Raw genomic sequence first — 23,045 nt, forward strand, 5'->3', positions numbered from 1 at the left:
GGCATGCAAAATTTGACGAGAAAATGGTATTAGTACATCTTTTCCAGTTCCAGATTGTTGAGCTGAATATATGCTTAAAATACTTGTAGAATTACAGAATTCCTACACCATTCAAGCTGATTATATAATCATTATGAAAGGTGCATCACTGTTTCAAGATCCAGTTTCCTCTGCTAATAATCCATTCTTTGAGCACCTTGAAAACTAGTTTTGTTTTCTACAACTGAAATTGTTTAATATAATATGACAACATGAATCACACATCTTAGGTCAAGTTACGGTATGTGATCATCTTCAACATGAATATACATCTTACGTCAAATTGCAGGGATACACAGATAGCACTGCAGCTTCATATTTCCTATGGAAGTGTATTCTTACATTCTACTACAGAAATATAATCCCAGAGAGGGGGTTTGCTCACAAGCTGAAGACTGCCTGCTCTCCTGAACTATGCTTAAATTATACTGAAAAATATATATAATCCTGCTTTCCCCAAGGAAGAGGGAACTTATGCACATAGTGAAGATTGCCTGCTCTCCCGAACTACGATTGGAACTCAAGGACTGCTTCTCCTGCAAAACAGACAGGAGGAACCAATGACAATGTCACCATAATACTGCCTATGAGATGATCTTGGGGATGATAGGTCAATAAATAGCTGGCAGAACAACCACCATCATTAAGGAAGAGGGAAGTCAGGGAACTTATGCACATAGTGAAGATTGCCTGCTCTCCCGAACTACGGTTGACTCAAGGACTGCTTCTCCTGCAAAACAGACCGGAGGAACCAATCACAAAGTCACCATAATACTGCCTATGAGATGATCTTGGGGATGATAGGTCAATAAATAGCTGGCAGAACAACCACCATCATTACAACAACAATAACAACAACAACAACCCAGTAAAATCCCACAAGTGGGGTATGGGGAAGGTAGAGTGTACGCAGACCTTACCCCTACCCCAAGGGGGTAGAGAGGCTGTTTCCGATAGACCCTCGGCTCAAGGAGACGAAAAAGGAGACAAAAAAGACAATATATTAGTACCATCAACAGAAACCATAGAAATAATAACAGCATCACAAGTACCAGAAAATAGATGAAAAACAGTAACAATAACACGTAAGTATGGCTTGGTACTATGAAAAGTGAAAGAATAGTGTGGACACAACAATAATCACTAGCAGTCTAAGACACAACCTTATCAGACTAGTCTCTCAACCGGTACCAAGTAGAAAAGAGCTCCACTACCTCCTAACCTACAACCCTAATGCTCGACCTTCACACCTTCCTATCAAGGGGCATGTCCTCGGAAATCTGAAGCTTCGCCATGTCCTGCCTGATCACCTCCCTTAACACTTCTTGGGCCGTCCTCTACCTCTTCTCGTACTCGTCAAAGCCAACCGCTCACATCTCCTTAATGGGGCACTCGAACTTCTCCTTCGCACGTGCCCGAACCATCTGAGCCTTGCTTCCCGCATCTTGTCATCCATCGGAGCCACGCCCACCTCTCCCGAATATCTTCATTCCTAATCTTATCCATCCTAGTGTGCCCGCACATCCACCTCAACATCCTCATTTCTACTAAACAACCACCATCATTAAGGAATAAAATATTTGCACCGAGATAAATAACATGCTTTATAATCTATTTGTTCACTGGAAGAACCATAGACGATAAAGGCAAGGAGCTGATTTATTGATATGATGTCCATTAGCCATGATTTCAACTAGCATCTCCCCGTGGTTAACTGGTTATCAATTATCGTCTTCCAAGACGATATTTCCTCCTCTACTAGTTGCTTTTTCTTTTTCCTCAGCTCGATTTGTTATTCTGTTTCGAAGCAAACTCAGGGTGGCGCTGTGAGATCAAACTCTTCTGTGGCTGAAGGGGTGACTAGTCTCTATCTCGTCCTTGGAGATTGGAGTTAATCAAGTTTATGGTGAGCTAGAGCCACAACACGAGAGATGTAACTAATATTCAAATCTTAGACAATATCACTGATCCTAAGCTAGCGTTTGGCCATAGATTCCCAAATTTATTCTGAAAAATCTGATTTGGGTGAAGTTTGGTTTGAAGATGAAAATGTGTTTGAACATCAGTTTTCAAAACATATTTCCCAAATTTATTTTGGAAAAACATGAAACATGACTTATACCCACAAGTTCTAAAAACTATCACAAATACCCAACAATACCATTATCAATAACATTCATTATATTATCACAAACCATAGTCCTGAACATAAATAAATTTGATACAAAATTATCATTTTTATAATGAACTACATGATACACTATCAGGTGACCGAGAAGACGAAGCAACATTGTTACAAAATAATAAATGGTAAGCTCTTTTATAAAATACAAAAGTTTGGGGCAATTTTTAAAAAATGTAATAGTGATATTTTAGCCCAAAACCAGCTATTGAGCTGGTTTTGGGATTTGGAATTTTGCCAAAATGTAGGCAAAATCTATGGCCAAACATGTGTTTGCCAAATAAAACCCAAATTTATTTTGGCAAAATCTATGGCCAAACGGGTCCTAAGTCTATAATTCAATTCGAAATCTAAGTTTCGTAGACTTGTTTTGAACCCTCAAGTCTTGACCCAACTAGTTCTACCCAAATAAATCACAAACTAGTCAACCACAAAATTACCAAATATGAAGACACGAAATTGACACAAGAGTAGAAGACTTCCAATCCTTTACCATGCATGCGCTTAACAAATCGTTCAAATTCCATGAAGTTCTGTCCGTCAATGAGAAGGGGACCGAGCCTAAGGTAGGTAAAAGCAAAAATATGCTTCCCATCCGGATCATTCAAGAGCTTAGCTTTTTCCAATAAACAATTATAGCCACCTCTATCATGACACAGGAGTGCATTCTCACTGCAAACTGGTAGAGAAACATCCCAAGCCGCATTCAGCACCTGCAATGAGATGTTCGAAGGCAAAGTGAGTTAATCTGCAGTTAACATAATGGTCAACAGATTTGCAAGTATAGCAAAGCAAACTGTCTTTTTAGTAGACATTTATCTTTCAGCAGAGATGAAACTCAAGCTATAGTGCTCGAAGCTTACTTGCCAGGCTAATCCTTCAGGATCACCTAAAGCCTCAGAGAAATCCACTGCCTGCTCTAACATGCTCATTTCAGCACACTTGAAGTTCAGTGCAGCTCCATGCTTCTTCAGCATTGCCGCAATTGCAACATAACCATCTCGATTGCTTGGGTTATAAAACCCAGCTGTTAATTCGGCAGCATGGCTAGATGTCTTATACCACCAATGAATTCCTGATAGCTGTTCAGATTTAAAATATGGTAGAAATTGGATCAACTATACCTAATATAAAAGAAGTCTCTTCTCTTCTAGCGAACTTCAACTAAACGACAAAGCAAGCATAAAAAACTTTCTATTTCAAGTGCATGAATTTCATCAAAGGATGTATGCGAGAAAAACCTGAATGATTATCATTCACAAGCTTTTGAAAATTAACAAAAGAAGATTTGTGAGTACTGGCAGGCGAAACAGTATTGGAAAGTTAGCCAAAGCACTTTTTTTTGATAACAGAGTTAGCCAAAGCACTTCCGGCAGAAAGAAAAAAAAAAGCATCCTTACAACATCTAATATTATTGCATTTGGATTAGAAAACAGTCCGAATTGAGAAGAATTTTATAAAAAAAAAAAACAATTTTCTGAGTTTTTGGAATTGAATTTGAGAAAATTAGTTTTGTTTTTATTTTTGGAGAATTGATGTTGGCTGGTCATCTGCAAAAATACCATTAAAGCTCTAAACTACTTTCTTAGGAGAACAATATTCTGAGTGTTTGGATTGAATTTGAGCAATTTGGTTTTGTTTTTTAATTGTGGCGAATAAGTGTTGGGCTTGTCATCTGGGAAAACAGCAATAAAGCTATAAACTAGTTCTGAGGCTTTCATAACTGACTAATGCTATTTTATGCAGAAAATATTTTGTTTTCTGCTTTTGGCTTTGGAGACCAAAGTGCAGAACTAGACTGGTTTTGCAACCAACATTTGCTCCTAAAATATTTCGGTCAGTGGAAAACCTTGAAATCATTAATGGTTTCTGGACCAGCAATTAATTAATCAACAATGCCTCAATTCTGAACTAGCTGGGTCAACTATATAAATTTTCTACATCCATCAATCTGATCATAGGCATAATCTTCAAAGCGTAAAGCCGTGAACTTTATACTACGAAGTCCAGGAGGTAGAATTGAGTCCTAGAATTCTTTAATCGCTTAAAACTTACAAGTAAATATTCATATTATCATTTTAAGGATAAACTTTATGCACAACCTATCTTACTCGGCTAGATGAATAATGCAAGTTAGTTTGCAATGGCTTGGTGGGTTGCCACCTCTGAGTCATTTGTAACTGCCAAATTGATTTCCACAAGTAAAGGCTACCAAGGTTGGGCAAGAGGACAGATGGAGAGAATAAATAAGGTGACAGCAATGTGAACATGACAAGAACAGAAGGCTGGTTACTCCTTTCCAATTTTCAAGTAAAAGTAACAGCCCATTGCCTGTTAAGTGCCTTTCATAGTACATTGTAAAGTTGAGACTTGACAGCTGGCTCTTCTACTATAATTTTGGTTGAAATTGTCCTTGATTCAAGCTTCTTGAGAATTGTTTAAGAAAAGAACTTTTAGTTACTGAGAGAACATCAATGCATACTAAACAGTACTCTCTAATGTGCATAAGGACAATGACAGAAAAGCTTGAAACATGTCATGCACCGTCCCTGTTTATTTAGATTATAGTAAGGAGGATTTTTCTGGATAAAGAAAATAATTAGTAAAAAGGTATAGAAAATTAAAGGAAATTACTTATCAACAGAAGAAAAAGCAAAACTATCATACTCCATTATTTATTAGTATTGTTAATATTATTGTCATTGTTTTTTGTGTTGAGAAGAATATAGCAACTGATAATGTATCATATATTAAATTCTGTCCCTAAAGATGACTAACCTTTGCGGCAATGCATGTTCCATCAAAAGCTAACTTGGCCAAAGAAAGCACCCGATCTGCATGGTCAACCAGAACTTGAGAGTACCAGTTGAGGAAAAACCTACCATAATATCCATCATAATCACCCCCGTCACAAAAGAATCCAGTCTCTTGTGGTTGTGAATTGTAGGAACCAGCATTATCGGGTCCTCGTGCCCAGAATGAGTGTCCTCTTGCTTCAGCCGCCTTGCGCAGGCCTTTCAGCAAATACTGGTCGTAACACTATGGGAGACAAGAAAGTCATATTGATGCTATAAAGGGTCACAAGCATGTGATTGAAATACACATTTGGCTCTAATTTTTGACAGAGATCCTAACAACTAGGGCAATCACTTAGGAGGAGAATAAGTGCTACAACATCTAAGCAAAGAGAGGTAGACAAACCTTTTCCTTTTGAGAAATGTATATTTTTAGCCGCTCCAAAACATAATAGCCGACAAAATGTCTATTTTTTGTATGCTAGCGGATGCAATTAGATTCGGCCGACCTACCAATTTTGTATTTTGCCCTTTCTTTTTCAAGTCTGATTTCATGCAGGAATATGGTGATGCATAAACAGATACAGATTTGACAACCAAATCCTTTTGCATGGCATTCATCCAAATCTAAGTTACTGCCCTCAACTTAAAAGAGAAAAAGGAAAAAAATTACCTGGAATTCACCAACTCCAGGATACCTCCAGCCATGCTTTACAGGATTAGAGGGATATCTTAGTTCCCCACATGGGCCTAGTCCTACTTCAACCATGGAAATAATACCATCCTCAAAGAACTCATCAAATTCAACTCGAAAGCTTCTCATATAATCAAAGTAGACCTGCATTGGTCAAAAAGACAAACATCTGGGTAGGATATAGTTTTTGACAAAGGTAGTCTCACAAAGAAGAAAATTGGAGTTCTATGAATTTTAAAACCTCTTAAAAGCAAATTTAATATGCAAGTATAGCATGACACAAATCTTCTCAAAAGAAAATATGCACATTTCAATTGCTGTGTTTTTCATTTTTCTGCAGTAATCCCTTGACAATTCAGTAACAGTAACTCCTAATCAATTATTGTCGTTAAGCATAAAATATACTGAAAACAATAAAGAATCTCCAGAACTTAGGAGTTAAAATGGCAAAAACACCTTGTGCCAGCACTGAACCCATGTTCGATTTCCTGTTCATTACAATCACTAATTTTTTTTTGATAATGATAAAAGAATCATTACAATCTAATTATAATGAACATTTCAATATGCACATTTCAATTGCTGTGTTTTTCATTTTTCTGCAGTAATCCCTTGACAATTCAGTAACAGTAACTCCTAATCAATTATTGTCGTTAAGCATAAAATATACTGAAAACAATAAAGAATCTCCAGAACTTAGGAGTTAAAATGGCAAAAACACCTTGTGCCAGCACTGAACCCATGTTCGATTTCCTGTTCATTACAATCACTAATTTTTTTTTGATAATGATAAAAGAATCATTACAATCTAATTATACACTCTACATCGTCTTTTTGCTAGATAGATAAAATTGCCATTACTTATCACAAAAAAAACAATTAAAAAATACATATTGCGCCAGCATTAGTGGTCAGTAAAGCTTTCAACATGAAAAAGATTTCCATTACTCGGATATATTATCTTTTCTGGCACATTTGACCGCCCACAAAATTGGAGGTTTTTGTGGTCAGTAGAGGCTGTTCTTCAGCCCCATCCTCAATCCAAAAAGAATAAAGAAAGAGAAATGTTCTCTTAGCCTCAAAATAACTAGAAGACATTCATTCACTACACAAATATTCTTCTCATTATCCTTAGAACAACTAGGACATAATCCTAAGAGTGCATTCTGACCGAGGTCACATAACATACCTCTACAGCAGTGCGCCCTTTCAAAACCCGCTCTTTATCAATTCCCCACGACAGACATTCAGGGTTTCGCCGTCCTGCTCTGTCTGTAAAATATATATCAGGATTGCTTCGACCGATTTCAGATACCCAGTGAGGCAGTGGAATACAAACATCATCACCAATGTTACCTCCACATTCATGGAAGGACATCACAACCTGTTTTCAGATAAAACCTCAATAATTTGCAGTCCAAAATGATGCAATAACTATGGTGACAATCACAAGTCCCGAAAGATCACTTCCTTTTAAAAATTCTAATGTTCAGATAGAAATAAATTGAAGTCCTTATACATTTGATGGTAAAAGGATCATCCTTTCCCCATTATTACACTCATTCACATAAACCAATAATGGGATAAAGTGGAAGAACAAGGAAGTCACAACAAAGCGCATGTGAATCTCACCTTTATTTTGAGTTTATGCTCCCTCACAACTTGAAACAGCCTTTTATATCCATTCCAGTTATAATCCTGTGGAGCATTTGCCTCTACTATGCCCCACCAGCAGTCCACCATCACACCATCAACATTTGTTGACTTTAAAACTCTCAGTTGCTTCACTAGACCATCCGCATCAACAAGCTCAGACTTCATATTAATCACTCCTAACTGCCAATATAACATGGAAACGAGTATCAGGTTAACCACATATGACTTGAGGAAAGCTGTAAAACAATAACTTCTCCTCTTCTAAAGGTTTAATAAGAACGCAAGTAGAATGAAGACACAAGTTACACATGTCAAAGGATCAAGTTGCTAGAGAAACAGAGATGAGATACAAGAGGCCCCCTGAACAGTAATTGACAGAATAAGGAAGAATTAACAAGGTTCAAGTTCAGAAACCTCACAGGTAGCATAACATAAACAGGAATGTAGGGTGTCCCAGCAAAATCACGCTCCTGTAACTTTGTGTGTATGTCAATAACCTAATAAAATATTTCAGAAACATCAACATTAGCAGAATGCTCTTATAGGCCCGTTGAAACAGCAAAACTAAAGTTCCAAAAGTATTCAAACAACAATTTCAATTTCACACATATGATACCCCATATCCACCACCCATACGGGATTGCCAAGGTAATTTTTTATTGTTTTGGTACTTCAAGAGATTTCTACAAAATGAATTGGCAAAGCGAAAATGTATTCCTAAATAATTTACAAGTTTTACAATACGTTAAGCTACCCATTTCACCTGCTTGTCAATTGAATCCCCAGACCCCACAAGAAATGGGTCATTTTGTGTGTCTTGTCCATCTGCAACCATGGCTGAAGTTTGCGATCGGGCAGTGGAGGATGAATCATAAGGGGAAGAAGTAGGTATAAACACACTTTTCATTTGACAGGCACTGTGATTGGCTGTGTTCTGAAACCCAGAAGGCGTGCCTTTCAACGAAGCAGGTGGAGTATGTTGTGTTGGTATATGTGAAGATGATGAAGTCACCATTGTGGTGGGTGTCCCACCAGTAGCTCCAGTGACCTGTAGATGTTGAAAAAACAACACCATATTGAGTTTTCTTGGGATCTACTAGAAACAAAATAATATTGATGCATATGCCCCGTTGACAAATTTCCTCCGTAACGCTAAATTTTTCATCTTGCCTAACTTAAACACATTGAGACTATCTGTGAACTTTGTTATATTGGAAAAAGATAAGAAATACTTTGCTTAGAATGGAGGAGGAGAGTTACCTGTGAATGTGATTTTGAGGGAAAGGTGGTTCCATCTGGAAGGACAACCCAGCCTGCTTCCCTTGCCAAAGCAGCAATAACATCATTGATATCAGCCCTAACTCTAAGGTTATAGTTCCCGTGCCTTCGGAGACCAGCCAAGATCTTAGCAGTAATAGCTCTACGTTGTCGCTCCCTAAGCTTTGTTCTTTCCTTCTCTTCTAATGGCCTACATCTACGAGATCCCCCACAAGGGGTTGGCGGCTCCTGATATTGCTGATGGTGTTGAAACATATTACTGCTGCTAGATCCATGTGCCCCATCGAAACCTGCCATTGCAGGCATGGTGCCATTCTTATCTTCATCATCCTCATCCTCATCCTCATCATCTTCTTCTTTCACATCCATCTCTTCGTCATCTTCATTTGTAACATATCTCTGCATCTCTGATGCCATTTTCCAGCTTTTCTTTTTCCACTTCGTTTGCTTGAGCTTTATTACATTTCAAACTTCACATGCAGATGACATTCTACTAGCCCAGCGTCATGCTTCAGCATAATAATTTGACTAAAGTATTTCAGAAGACATTTTTTTGTATGATTACAGAGGCTTGGCTCTTTAGCTCCCTTGTTTAGCAAAAAATTTCAAAGTCAAAATATCAATATGATTAGACCACAAAAAGCATTTCAAAGGAAAGACATGCAGAACGGAGCCACTACTTCAGGTATTCCATTTGGACAAATAACTATAGAAATTCTAAACACATAAATCCAACTTACAACAAATAGGAATCTCATGCTTCCAAAATGCAAGTCAATATTCATGCAGGTTTAAATTTTATAAACTACTCCTAACAAATAATAAGAAATTCTACACTATTAGATTACTTAAAAAACAATTATAGATAGTCTACAATATGCATGTTTGATAACAGTAAGTAACCTGCTACAACTCAGTTAAAATTATAGATCATGTAAAAATACACTATTGGGTACGTATAACTTAAATCCCACGCACAGAAAGAAAGAACATCCCACGCAATCTTCCCAAAACCATCTAGAAGATACCAAATATCCATCTACTTAAACCACCCGAGCTAACAAATAAAGCATGATTTTGGCAGCGTCTTAATAAAAACTCATTTTTTGCTTATACTACCACCTTTTTAGTTTTTATAATCAGCTACACGTCAATCCCAAATAACTTGAGCTCGGCTACAAGACTCCCTTTTCCATTCAGCTCTATTCAGGCCCATTAATATGACCATTGACCACTCTTAAGTTTGTTTACTTTACTTTTTTTTTCTATTCCTTTTTGCAATGGTGTTCTAAAAAGATGATAAATTTATCCCAAAAATTCATCCTTTAGATCGTTTTCAGCAATTTTTCTCATAAGAAAAAAGAGATAGATGACTTACAATGTGTCATTTCACATCTAATTGCTCTGGGACATGAACAGAAGCCGACGAGCATCACTTGTAGAAATCAGATCCATATAAATACAATAATAAATATTCCGGCGAATTGGCCGGAGCAGAGTGACGGAAGGAAAATTGATATTCTCTACAGAAAGAACCTGAGATAGGAGAGGAGATTTTAGGATTCGCGGGAAGGTTTCCCGGCAAAGATCCGGCGGAACACGGCGAGCATGCGAAGGCTAGGGTTTCTCACGCGTGTGAAGGAAGCCGAGCGTGTCTAAGCATATGCGTGACACGGATGAAGTGCTTTGTGTGACCTTATCTTTGGAGCGTGCGATTCACACGTGGTACACGTGCCAAACAAATAGAGCAAGTATTGAAGTTATGGCTATGGAATGAATGGGCAGCAAGAACAAGAATGGGTGGAATTAGGAAAGAAGAACAAAACTTTTGTGATCCCAGCTTTTAGGATGCACATGAAATGTGATCCTCCTTCTTAACATATTTATTTATAAGTTTAAGATGTAAAAATAATTATACTATCAAATCACTTATATAAGATAATTATAAACAAATTTTTGTAATAAACATTAGTTGGTATCCTAGTAAAATAAACTAGGTTGCTATCAGACGATAAATTGTACCATAATATAAAAAATTATAATATCAATGTCTATAATTAAATTCTTTATTTTAATACAATTTAAGATTGTTTGCATTGTTTGTTAAAAGAATTTGCCTAGTTGTAAAATCTGAGTACTCCATTGAAAACAACCAACTTCCATAATTTGCAGGTGCTAACCGTTTGGCCGACACAACGCGTGATTACAGTTCCGCGCACACAGAGCCATCATTTGTAGACCCTTTATTTATCAGCTTACAGTTTCAAATTCTCTTTATTTGCTGACTTCGACAAACAATTGCAAGAGAATCTTTCAGGAGGGCTAAGGACCAACTGTTAAACAAGATTAACCTGTTCTCTCTGTTCATCAAGAATATACAAGCCATTTTCATTAGATATATTTGTCCAAGTTCAAAAGATTATAGTACAAACAAGGGAGGGGTTCCAAAATACATGATATCGGAAAATTAGGCTACTATTTTAACCATCACCTACTCAGTGCAATAGATTCTGGCTTCCTAGCAATCAATTTTCCCCATAATTCTTTTTCCTCGCATCTTCTCCTATCTAGATAGTTGTACACCTATAAAGACGAATGCGTTCATTCAATATCATAGATAACAAACAACTCCCAATATCAATGAATCCTCAACAATTCTTCTTGCTATGCATCTTTTGCACAAATTGTTCAAACTCCATGAGATTGTGTTTCTCCAATAGAGCTGGGCTCAGCCTGACGTAAGGTAAAAGCAGATAAGTGTCTACCAACTGGATCACTCAAACGCTTGCCATTTTTCAAGATCTTGTTATAGCCTTCTCTATGGTAACACCAAAGTACATTCTTACACGCAACTGGTATATTGACATCCCATGCATCATTTAGCACCTGCGATTTTATGAAATCCTTTAAAAAAAATAGAGTATATCTAGTGATGTAGATACACACATGGAAATTACACTGCATGATCAATTATCTCTTTGATGTAGATGTACAGTCAAGTTTCTGAGCTATTTATGATTTGTACAACAAAAAGAGAAAAAAGAAACAGATAAACCCTCGCTTCATGAAATATAGAAACAATTACGAGAAAACTGCATATACATATGCAAGGAAGATTAAAATGTGATATAAGAACATTTGAATCTTTGAAATGTTTATATGTCTCAGAGCCTAGTTGTTACCGGCTGCTACCAATTTTTCCATAGCTCTTTATTGACTCTGAAGATCAACAAGACATGTCTACTCTAGGTCAGCTTCTAAAATAAGACATAGATGGTGATAATACAGCTTTGACTGACTTGCCTACCATTAAGGAAATAAGATATGCTGTTTTTGCCATGAATCTAAAGAGCTCAGCTGCACCAAATGTGATGAAATGAAAAGTATTCTCAGTTCTGCTGGTAAATTTTTAAAAATGACACCCTGAAGACAGTCATGGATCAGATTGAAAAACATATGGAAAATTTCTTTTGGCGCTCTACTGAAGGATGGGATAATTATCACTGGGCATCCTCCATCTCGAAAAAAATTGTGTTACCCACGCACTAAAAGAGGGATTGGGTTCAGAAGAATAGGGGAAATCAGCAATGCAACGATAATGCTGCAATGGTGGATATCCTTAGAACAAAAAAAACATCGTAAGGCGATTTTATGAAAGCTAAATATTGTCAGGGATCACATTCAGTTCCAAGGTAATTGGAAGGAGGCCACTCGCAGATGTGGAACAAACTGGTTGAAAACAAGAATGAGGCTGAGGAACACTTACTATGGAGAATAAACAAGGAGAAGTATCCTTTTGGTGGGACAATTGGACAGGCGGTGGAGCACTTGCAAATATGATACCTGATGATATCGGGCCAAACAAAGCAACAGCATCATAATTCATTAAAGAGCAAAGCTGGGATCAGGAGATGCTGCAAGCCTGCAACAGACTCTATCAACTAATTTTCTGTTAAAGGTACTTGAAGTACTGATCCGTGATATTAATGCCCCTGATAACCACTACTCAGGGAGGTAAGTTTACCTGCTCTTCTGCTTGGACAATGACCAGACAATTTGATGCCCTTCTTTTACAAACAAGATGATATGGCACAGAAGAATCCCTTCAGACGCTCATTTCTGTTTCGGAGATCTATGAGAAAGAATCTACCTACTGATGATAAGCTAACAAATAAGGAATACAATGTTTCTCCAAAATGCTGCTGTTATAATTCTGTAGGTGAGGAATCATTAGAATATATTTTTCTGAATGGAGAAATGGCAAGTGTGATCATACTTTGATTATGCCTTGGGAGTACAGGGTACTGCACTTACCTTCAAATATCAAGTCACTATTTGGTGGCTAAAGGAGCACACGAATGAGACACAGGGTGAGTTTCCGATGTCTACCTAGTTCTTGTGTGCTGGGAATTATGGGTACACACATGTTCTAACAAGTAAGGGAGTACTATGGTGCGGATTGTGCCAGAAACAAAGTCCAGGTCGTTGGTACTATGGTGTGCTTCATACAGCTACAGTTTCCAGAGATTGAGTAGCAACAGAATTGGACTCATATTCGTAGCATGACTCACATGATTCAGCTAAGGAAACAGGTCAACAAAGTTCTATGGGAGAGAGCTAAATACTGTCTTTGAACTGAATTCTGATGATAGTAGCCTCGGGAATCCGGGAAGTAGTGGTGCTGGAGATAATTTGATAAACTCTAGAGGTCAGATAATAATAGCTTTACTCTTATCCATTGGGACAAGGAAGTAACAATGCAGCTGAAAGAAAAGCCATTCTTATTGGGAGACTGTGGTGTCTGGCCAATTCAATTAGTAAAGCTTGAATCAGATTCACAACAGCCGATTTTATACATCAAGGTGGAATGCACTATGGAAAATTCAAACAGTGTTGACAAAGATCAAGGAGTTTGAGCAGTAATTTTGAGAATATAACTTTCAACCACTGTCAGGGTTGTTAGCTGCCTAGCAGAAGGAATCGCTCACTTGCCACCCATCATTTATCTAAATGAAGCTTATTTATCTAAGGAAGCTAGAGGCCATTTGGGAATGGACAGGTGAGGAGGTTTTCCTTCATTCAGGATGAAACAAAGAACGAGTTAGAATTCAGAATACTTGAAAACCTTCTTCTGTTTCTTATTTTAGTATAATATGTAAAGGAGTCCTTCCAAGTTTTAATTTTTGTGCACTTCCACGTAAAAAGTAGTCCTCCTACTCAGATTAACTTGTTCACCGTACAAGCACATAGTTATTAACACTTCTTGCAAAATGTGAAGGGTTGAGAATGTTTAACCATTCCAGAGTAGTAGGACCGAGAGGCCCCTTACATTCCCGTATATGTGAAATTGTGGATGCTGGCGATCTGTTAAACCAACTAAAGATATTGAAGTCAGTTAATGTAGTTGGTGTCATGGTAGATTGTTGGTGAGATATAGTGGAAGGGCATGCTCCGAAAAGTACAATATGAGTGGGTACAAGAGACTTTTTCAAAATTATTCGAGATCATAATATGAAACAGAAGGTATTAATTTCATTCCACGAATGTGAAGTTAACGTTAGCGATAACTTCATATTCTCATTCCACAATGGGTTGAAAAAATCGGCTGCGAAAATCCTAACATATTTTAACCTGATAGAGATGAGAGAAGAAAACATAAATGTCTCAACTCGGGAATTGACAAAGAGATTGACTTAAGAGGATGAACTATACTTGAGGTTTACCTTGATTGTATTATAAGCTTCAGTCTGGAGTTTGATGAGATGCTTGAGAGCAGAGGCGGACCCATGTGTATGGGTGAGGGGTCACCGGACCCCGTAAACTTCGGCCGAAATCCTGTATATATATATACGTATATACCTTGAAAATGGTTAATTTAAATCAGTTGGCACCCTGAACACTAAAAGTATTTAGGGGGCACTGGTTGAGCAGAATAATGTGCCCCTGTCCCATAAAAATTCTGGGTCCGCCTCTGCTTGAGAGAGGAGTTATCTCAGAGATTGAGATAGGACTTAATCCTTGGGAAGAACTGCGATATCCATCATATCCTACACAATTCGGGCTGAAGTACGCCGGAATTGGTGGATTTCAGTGTTATGACAAATACTTGCTTTAAGAGTTTATAAAAGGCATCACATACATATATATGCTCAATCTGGGGTAAAGGACCTGGGTATGTAGGCTCTTACAATTCAAAACCACAAGAAACTATATTTTTTCGTCATGGTGGAAAGTACGGACGAATTTTATCGCATATTCTTCTTGAGCTAGTATTAATTGATTATGGCGATCGAGTACTTGGCATGACAGATTTTGCATTTTAAAGGCACTCCTATATCAACAAAGGTAATCAAGTCTGCTAGGACAAGTACTCGATCGCCATGATCAATTAAATCTAAGAGTACTAGTTCAAGAAAAATCTGGCATAAAAGTTATCGCACTCACCACCATCACGAGAAAAACTCAATTTCTTGTGGTTTTAAATCGTAAGAACCTACATTCTGAGGTATTGTATCCAAGATTTAGCGTCATCATGCTTGTGATGCTTTTTGCAAACTCTTAAGCAAATACTTGTCGCAACACTAAAATTCACCAATTTCGGAATATTTTCATCCGAATTTTGCAGTATATGATGGATATCGTGGTTCTCCATAAGGATCAAGTCTTATCTCGATCTCAGAGATAATTTCACTCTCAAATAACTCATCAAACTCCAGATGAAAGTTTCTCATACAGTAAAGGTAAACCTCAAGAGCAATTCGTCTTCTTAAAGACAATCTCTTTATCAATTCTCGAGTTGAGGCATTCATGGTTTCTTCTCCCTTCTCTATCAGTAAGAAATATGTCACGATTTCCACAACCAATTTCTTCAATCCATCGTGAAATGAAAATATAAACATTGTCGCTGATGTTGTCTCTACATCCGTAGGATGATATTACCACATCTAGTTCCAAATTAAGATCTTGAACAATTTTGAAAAGTCTCTTGTAAGCACTCCAGTTGTACCTTTTCAGAGTATGCCATTTTTTTGTACCCCACCAACAATCTACCACGACCCATCAACATTACTTGATATCAACATCTTTAGTTAGTTTCACAATTTTACCCTCCATGTTGATGATACCCAACTGTCATATCAAAGTGTAAGATAAACTTAGATGACACTACTAATGAAGAAGATAAATAAATAGTTCAATGATAATAAACATTCAGACAGTTAACAATATAGTTGTTTCGTCCACAACAAAGAGAACTACCACACAAAATTGACAAATAACTGATTTTTGAACCAAATGACCTCTAATTCCTTTTGTTCCTTCAAATTTACCCTTATCACTCCAATAAGTAGAGTGTTACTTAAGTAAGACGTGTAAGATATATAGAGGGTAATATAGACAAATGCTATAAATATAAATATTTTTATAATGGCCGTTTTGAGAAGAGGGGTTGCCCTAGTGGTGAGCACCCTCCACTTCCAACCAAGAGGTTGTGAGTTCGAATCACCCCAAGAGCAAGGTGGAGAGTTCTTGGAGGGAGGGAGTCGAGGGTCTATCGGAAACAGCCTCTCTACCCCAGGGTAGGGGTAAGGTCTGCGTACACACTACACTCCCCAGACCCCACTAGTGGGATTATACTGGGTTGTTGTTGTTGTTGTTTGTTGTTTATAATGGCCGTGAAAACAAATACTAACAAACAGATAATGTTGATCGAATATGGTATGTCATAGAGTTCACACCCCGTATATAAAAAGTTTAAGCAAAAAAAACATTTTATAACAAGAATCTTGTAAATCTTTAAAATTGATGTAAGCGCTAGACTTAAACTAGATAACTTGAATAATTAGTTGAAAAACAGACATCTTTCGCACCCTATCCTACATTCAAAATGCTTTCTATTCAAATATTATTGCTGTCTAGAACAAAATAGGATCCAAGTCACAAAATACACTATAGGCATTTGCATAGATACCCAGAAGTCTCGGAAATAAAGCAAAGCTATTTTCTCTGGCACGTATGACTTTCTTATAAAAATTTAAAAGTTAAAGAGTTCTCTAGATTGTCTTAAACACAATACAAACTCGGAAAATTTGTTAATACCAATTAGCAAAAGAGTTAACCTTTAAATATTGATCTATATCCAAAGCTCCCAAGGACCAAATTAAGCTTTACTAGTTGAAAGACAAAACTTTACAGTTTGGTTAAGAGACAGGGCTTTTATTTATGGGATTTCAAATGTTTGGAGTGTCCTTTTTTGTGTTTTGTTCCAAAGTCAGCAAAAGAAAACTAAATAGACAGACCAACAGAGATAAGACCTGAGACCAGAGACATTTAGAATCTGTATTAAGGAATAGTACTTTTCACAATACAAAAGATTACTGTTACAAAAGAATACTGCTCACAAAAAGGAGAAGAGGAAAATATTCTTACTTGGTACTGAACTTCCATGGAAATGGAGCTTGGTGTTTGGAGCGTTTACAGAGAGAGAGAGAGAGAGAGAGAGAGAGAGAGAGAGGAAGAAATATAGATGCAGACTGCTGCTCTGTTAGTGTCAGTAGAGTTCTTTCTATTTGCACCCCTAAAGTATACATCATTTTCCGATTTGCACTTTATTTTTTATTTTCTTGCAATTTGACCCCTAATCTTTTCATTTCATTACAAAATAATTAAAATACCTCTTTATTTATTCTCATATGAAGGAGAAAATTGGAATACTAAAATTATGTAGTTTAGAATCCTAATGTCTGGGGAAAAAAGTGAGATTTGAGAGGAAATATTGCCTTCTATTTTCAAAATCTCTTTGTACGACAAAAACAGTTTGAGAAGATTGTGAAATATAAGTATGTCGATGGTTCGGTTCGGTCGGTTATTTTATAAAATTTATATCATACCAATTTTTCTGTTATTCTATTATGTATAACCAAAATTAGACTTTTCGAAACTGTCAATCATGTCGATTTCTCTTCGGTATCGGTACGGTTCGGTTAATTTTCGGTAATTATTTTTGAAATGTCATGTAAAAGTCACTAGTAGAATGCAATTACATACGTACTTTTATAGAACTTAGCAAAACTGTCTCGACATTTTTACAGTTTAAAAGGTGATGAATTAAGAAAACATGAAAGATGGATTGAGTATAGATCCATCAACTATTCTACAACAACGTAAAAGAAATTAAACAAATACAATGAAAATATAAATCACGCGAGTGTAAAGATATTAACCAAGTTGGGACTCAAGAATAAAGTCTATAGAAGATTAAATATTCAAAAAGATAAATCTAAATCATACGAAATGAAACATATTCAATACATTATAATTTGTTACTCATAATCGCTACAATACCTTGTGTCTTGCTAGTGAACACGTTGAAAATAATTTAGTTTCAATAGGAGTAACATAATAGGTTTGGGAATTAAGATTTTGAGTTTAATTACTTGTTGACTTGTAATTGTTTAATAATTCCAAGGCCCAGGAAAAAATTTAATGCTTTATTGTTTTAAACTTAATATATAAATATATTTTTCACATTGTAAATTTATTCGGTACGGTTCGATATTTTTTAGGTTTATTTTCATAAAATAAAAAACCTACCCTAATTATCGTTACAATTATAGATTTATATAAAAACCTACGATTTTATTAAAAGAAACCTAAAAATCGATTCGGTACGGTATGATCGGTTTAATCGATTTTTAAATATCCATTGACACCCCTAATGAAATATAAGAAAATTAATGTGAAGATGCACATTAATAATTTAATAGGATTAAACCAGCAAGATTCTGTGGAGGAAATTGGCCTTCATGGCCATTTACAATATTAAAATTAAAAACAATATCATTTTAGATTACTTATGTGTAAAAAGTAAATCTTCCATGTGTAAAAAAAGAGAATCATAAAATTAAAAATACGTTTGTAAAGATTGATTTCACTTCTTAAATGAAAATTCTCATGGCCTGTACCGATACCGAAAATTACAATACGTATGTCATGACAATCAATCTTTATTAATTTGCCCTACTTTATTACAATACCGAAGTATAAATGACAATATATGAAAATTCTCATAGCCTCTTAACTTTGCCCTACTTTTTATTAGTTTTGTTCTAATTTTGTCATATGTCCTTTTCTTAAAGCGCCACTTGATTTAACTATTTTTTCTTTGTTAAAAATAAGAACTTGTTATTTAAAATTTGATTCATTTTTTTATTGGGTGTGTTAAATGAGTATTCTTATAAGTTGAGTGACCATCCAAAAAATTACCTCCAAAATTCGTCAAGAAAATATAATAACTTTGTTGCAATTATAAAGCCACCTCTCCAATCATACAATTGGAAAGTCCAAAACTTCCCAGAAAATTGGAATTTTCACTGGCGAGTGTGTTCCGGTTTTTTCTAGCTATCCTTTTTCCTTTTAAAGGAAATCAAGAAGCATAGAAAAGATGGTTAATCACAGGATTCAAATTGGTGGAATTACTTTGGTTATGCAAAGGTTCCAAATACTGTCAGTAACATTATTTATTACTCCGTTGAATTTATTATCTCAAGAACTCTTTAACTCTTTACTCTGTTGAATTTATTATCTCCTATATGTTTGGTTTCAATCAATTTCATGAAAGTCCTTCTTTTGTCGTTCAATACACTATATCAACACATACAGCTCTTGGCACTTTCGCGATAACTCTTTCAAGGAGGTCAGATCTTCATTTTTTTGCATCGATATCTTATTTTACCATTTTGGTTCAAATATCTCTGCGCCCACTTTTGCTTTTCTCAGTCCATCTCTGCCCCGAAGACTTCTATGTTCATATTTCTACCTTTTCTTCCTCTCTTCTTTATTTTAGCTAGCATTTGGATATATATTTAATTGAAATTTAGAAAAAAAAATAATTAAATTCCTGTTAAAAAATATTTTTTGAAATTTAAAATTGTATTTGAACATACATTTTACTTGAAAAAGGTTAAAAGTTTTATGAGTGGAAGAAACAAAAATCACCCAAAAACTAAACCAAATAAATTTTTGAAACTTGAAAATTTTTCTTCCAAGTTTTTTCAAAAACTGATCATGTTTCGCGAACAAACAATATTTTCATTTTTTTTGAAAAAGTAGCCAAAATCTATGTTCTAACGGGAACTTAATATAATTCTTATTTGATCACCTAACTAACGTTTGGACATAGATTTGATTAAAACTTGAATAAAAGAGTTATTGAAATTGTATCGAAGAATAGTTTTTGGAAGTTGTTGTGTTTCAACATGCATTTTATTTGAAAAACAAGTTGAAATTTTGTAAGTAGATGAAACTTTTTTACCCAAACTTGGCCCAAAACAGTTTTGAAACTTGAAAATTTTTCTTCATTTTTTTTTTTCAAAAACTAAACAAATTCCATGAACAAACAACATTTTTAAATTTTTTTTTTCTTTTTAAAAAAAAGTAAAAAAAATCAATGTCTAAACGGGAGCTTAGAATTCACGTTCAGTTAATAAATAATCTCTTGTTTTATCACTTATTAGAATTTTCTAATAATTAACTATTATTTGATGGTCAGTTAGGATTCACGTCTAGTTAAAAAATTAATCTTATGTGATCACTTAGGATTTGCGTCTAATTAATAGCTAGAATGTTATTGGACCGCTGAGATAATTGCAATTAGTTAAGGAGTAATTGATATCTATTTGAAAATTTTAAGATTTTGTGGCATCTAGTTAAAGGCAAAGACTAGGATTTTAAAATCACAATCTGCGTTTAATGTACATCAATTAAGAATTCGAGTCTAAGAAATTGGGTTTACCATTTGAGACATAATTCATTCCTTTATATTATAATTTTTTAAAAAAATAGAATTTACCATTTGAGACATTTCATTCAGCAATAGTCATACGATGAAGTGCATAGTCTATTATAGTGATAACAATTTTAAGACAACTACTCATATCTTATGAATAAACGACAACATTATTCAAGACAAAAGTTTCTAAAATCTATATTTTGCCAATGTGTATTAGATAGCGATGACTTCTATTCTATTAGTAGTTAAATATTTTAATACTTTTTCACTCTCCAATTAAAATAAAATCAAATGGTGCAAGCAGAGTAAGTGAATTAACCCAACAAATAATATCAGTATCAAATATCAATGAATTTCTCCTCATGTTGTAGCCATGAAGAGCTAAGATAGAGCCTAAGAGAGAGGGGATGTAATGGGTTTAGAGTCTTCGCCAATAGTTGGAGAGCTACACATAAGAAGAAACTCGTGGATTTCAATATAATAACCATAAAATATTTAGATGATTAGGTGGTGTAAAGTGAAATTTCAGATAAGACATGAGTCATCTAACAACTTGTTTGGATGGTTGTTAAGCATTGTATTTGTATTGTTATCCTAAAACAATATTTGTTTTGATTGTTCATTTAAAATTGATTGTATCGTATTGTTAAATCCATTGTTCGGGAACAACCAGAAGCCCCATTTTATGAAACAACCAATTTGGTGTGGTGGATCATTTTCTATTTTCTTTTCTGTCACACCTCCTTTTTCCCGAACGGGGATAGGGGAGTTTTTCCAATTTAAGTGACATTGTTCGAAATGGGATTATTTATTCATTCAGAGTTGCCACTTGGAATAATTTATGGTGTCCCAAGTCACCGGTTTATTTTAAATCCCAAATCGAGGAAATTTGACTCTATTTATAGTCCGCGAACACAGAAAAATCGGGTAAGGAATTCTGTTAACCCAGGAGAAGGTGTGAGGAATTCTCGAGTTCCGTAGTTTTAGCACGGTCGCTCAACTATTAATAATTGGCCTAATTATCTGATTTATTACATATTTAAAATCTATTGCGCTTTTTAGCTTTCTGACCGCTTTTAATATTTATGAAATTTATTTGAAACAAGTCACGATATCGTACACTTGTCGTTTTGACACACGTTGCAAACCGCGCCACATGAAATGCACCCGCGATTTACGACATGCTTGATTTTTATTATTATTTGAAGTTATGGTCGAGTCATGTAAAACACACACTCGAATGAGAATTTACGCATCATGACCATGCCACGGGAACCGTACCCATAATCACGATGATTTATTAATCGCGCCTAAAGCAAGCTACGAATATTTATAAGTTATTCTTTCTAAGTTTGAGATTATTGTGAGGCATGCTTTATAGAAGTTGAAATTGTGGGAGCAAAGGAATTTATCTTCTACGGATACATTTAATGCAAGATTGTTCATTTGGCTCATCACATTCTTTCAACTGACCCATCGATACAATTTGACAAAACCAAACTTCGCTTTCCCAAATAACCTAACTACTCAAAACTATTAATTTAAAGTAAAAGAAAACTAAAATCATATTAAAATTCCATTTTATACTACTCAGAGGACGTTTGATCAGGCTAAATTATTCAGGCATTTAAGAAATAAATTGAGTATTCAAATTTCTAACAAAAACTCCAAAACTTGATAGGAAAAGATAGCCGTACTTAAATTGGAATTCAGTTACACTTACCAAGATAAACATATTCATATTAAGAGCAAAATCAATCTGACAAACTAGGTCCAAATCCCATTATCAAATCATTACCACAGATCAAAGAATGAAACAATTAATATCAATATATATATATATATATATATATATATATATATATATATATATATATATATATATATTAATAAACTAATCAAGTCAACAAAATAAATGCATACTATCAAAAAAAAACAAAAAAAAACCAAAGCATTCACCAAGCTGATATAACGAGATGAGATAAAATGAATAAAGGGTGGACCTTAAATAGCTGCAAACTTTCTTCAATATTCGAATCAATACAAAGCCTCCAACAAGATTGTATAGTAACAGCTAAATAGAACAACCCACCAAAGAGAAAAAATCACAAGGACCTTCGACCAGATCTCTAACGAAATCCACTCGCCGGACGACGGAAAACTCAAACCCACCTCGTACTCGACTGACGGACAAACCTCATCCCTCACGGACCTCGTACCTCAACCAGGTCTTGACAGTGATTTTTTTTGGGAGGTGTTTCTGTTGATTTTCAGTGGTTAAGGTGGGGGTTTGAGCTCCTTTTTTTGGGGTGGTTTAGCTGGTTTATGGGTGCTGTTAATTCTATTTTTATTTTTTTTTGCAGCAGCTTTAGGTTGCGTTTTTGGCAGGAAGATGAGGAGTGAGCTGGGGGGTTTTCTCTGTTCTTCCCTTTTTTTTCGTTTTTCTTTTTGTGTCTCTTGGGTGGTGTTGAAGTGTTGGGATTAATTGGCAGCCAAACAAATGAGTGTGTGTGTATTTATCTTTTGGTAGATTAATTGGCAGCCAAGCAAATGAGTATGTGTATTTATCTTTAGGTAGGGAGAAGGGGCTTAGGGTTAAGGGATTGGGCTTGG

At 35.5% G+C, this 23,045-nt stretch overlaps 1 protein-coding gene and 1 long non-coding RNA gene across 5 annotated transcripts; both read right to left on the minus strand.

Annotated features, from left to right (window-relative positions):
- Nucleotides 1-187: 187 nt before the first annotated feature.
- LOC107804741 (beta-amylase 7) lies at nucleotides 188-10,700 on the minus strand. Of its 4 annotated transcripts, XM_075238325.1 has the most exons (13): nucleotides 10,023-10,700; nucleotides 8,627-9,231; nucleotides 8,130-8,414; nucleotides 7,786-7,863; nucleotides 7,343-7,546; nucleotides 7,067-7,094; nucleotides 6,900-6,982; nucleotides 5,690-5,854; nucleotides 5,000-5,260; nucleotides 3,085-3,303; nucleotides 2,715-2,934; nucleotides 678-769; nucleotides 188-575 (listed from the first exon to the last, which is right to left on the minus strand). In XM_075238325.1, the coding sequence occupies exons 2-12, from the start codon at nucleotides 9,059-9,061 to the stop codon at nucleotides 708-710; spliced, it is 2,040 nt and encodes a 679-aa protein (XP_075094426.1). In that variant the 5' UTR covers nucleotides 9,062-9,231; nucleotides 10,023-10,700; the 3' UTR covers nucleotides 188-575; nucleotides 678-707. The 4 variants fall into 4 exon arrangements, 3 of the variants coding, with proteins under 3 accessions (XP_075094426.1, XP_016484151.1, XP_016484152.1); XR_012702885.1 differs by having other exon boundaries at nucleotides 3,085-3,296; nucleotides 6,900-7,094; nucleotides 10,023-10,699; XM_016628665.2 differs by having other exon boundaries at nucleotides 6,900-7,094; nucleotides 10,023-10,699.
- A 280-nt stretch (nucleotides 10,701-10,980) lies between these two features.
- On the minus strand, nucleotides 10,981-17,315 carry LOC107804740 (uncharacterized). The gene is made up of 2 exons (XR_012702884.1): nucleotides 17,072-17,315; nucleotides 10,981-11,530 (listed from the first exon to the last, which is right to left on the minus strand). It is a non-coding gene; the product is annotated as an uncharacterized LOC107804740 (long non-coding RNA).
- Nucleotides 17,316-23,045: the final 5,730 nt, after the last annotated feature.

The sequence above is a fragment of the Nicotiana tabacum genome, chromosome 19 (genome assembly GCF_000715075.1).
Source record: "Nicotiana tabacum cultivar K326 chromosome 19, ASM71507v2, whole genome shotgun sequence".
In the NCBI taxonomy this organism is placed as follows: Eukaryota; Viridiplantae; Streptophyta; class Magnoliopsida; order Solanales; family Solanaceae; genus Nicotiana; species Nicotiana tabacum.

What these genes read in the sequence shown, in the direction of transcription:
- LOC107804741 (XM_016628665.2), bottom strand. Translation starts at nt 9,061, where the DNA reads ATGGCATCAGAGATGCAGAGATATGTTACAAATGAAGATGACGAAGAG. An exon ending in AAGGGCGCACTGCTGTAGAG is followed by an intron (nt 5,855 to 6,899) that starts GTATGTTATGTG and finishes TGACCAATGCAG; the next exon opens with GTCTACTTTGATTATATGAG. An exon ending in ATTTGTTAAGCGCATGCATG is followed by an intron (nt 770 to 2,714) that starts GTAAAGGATTGG and finishes TCTGTTTTGCAG; the next exon opens with GAGAAGCAGTCCTTGAGTCA.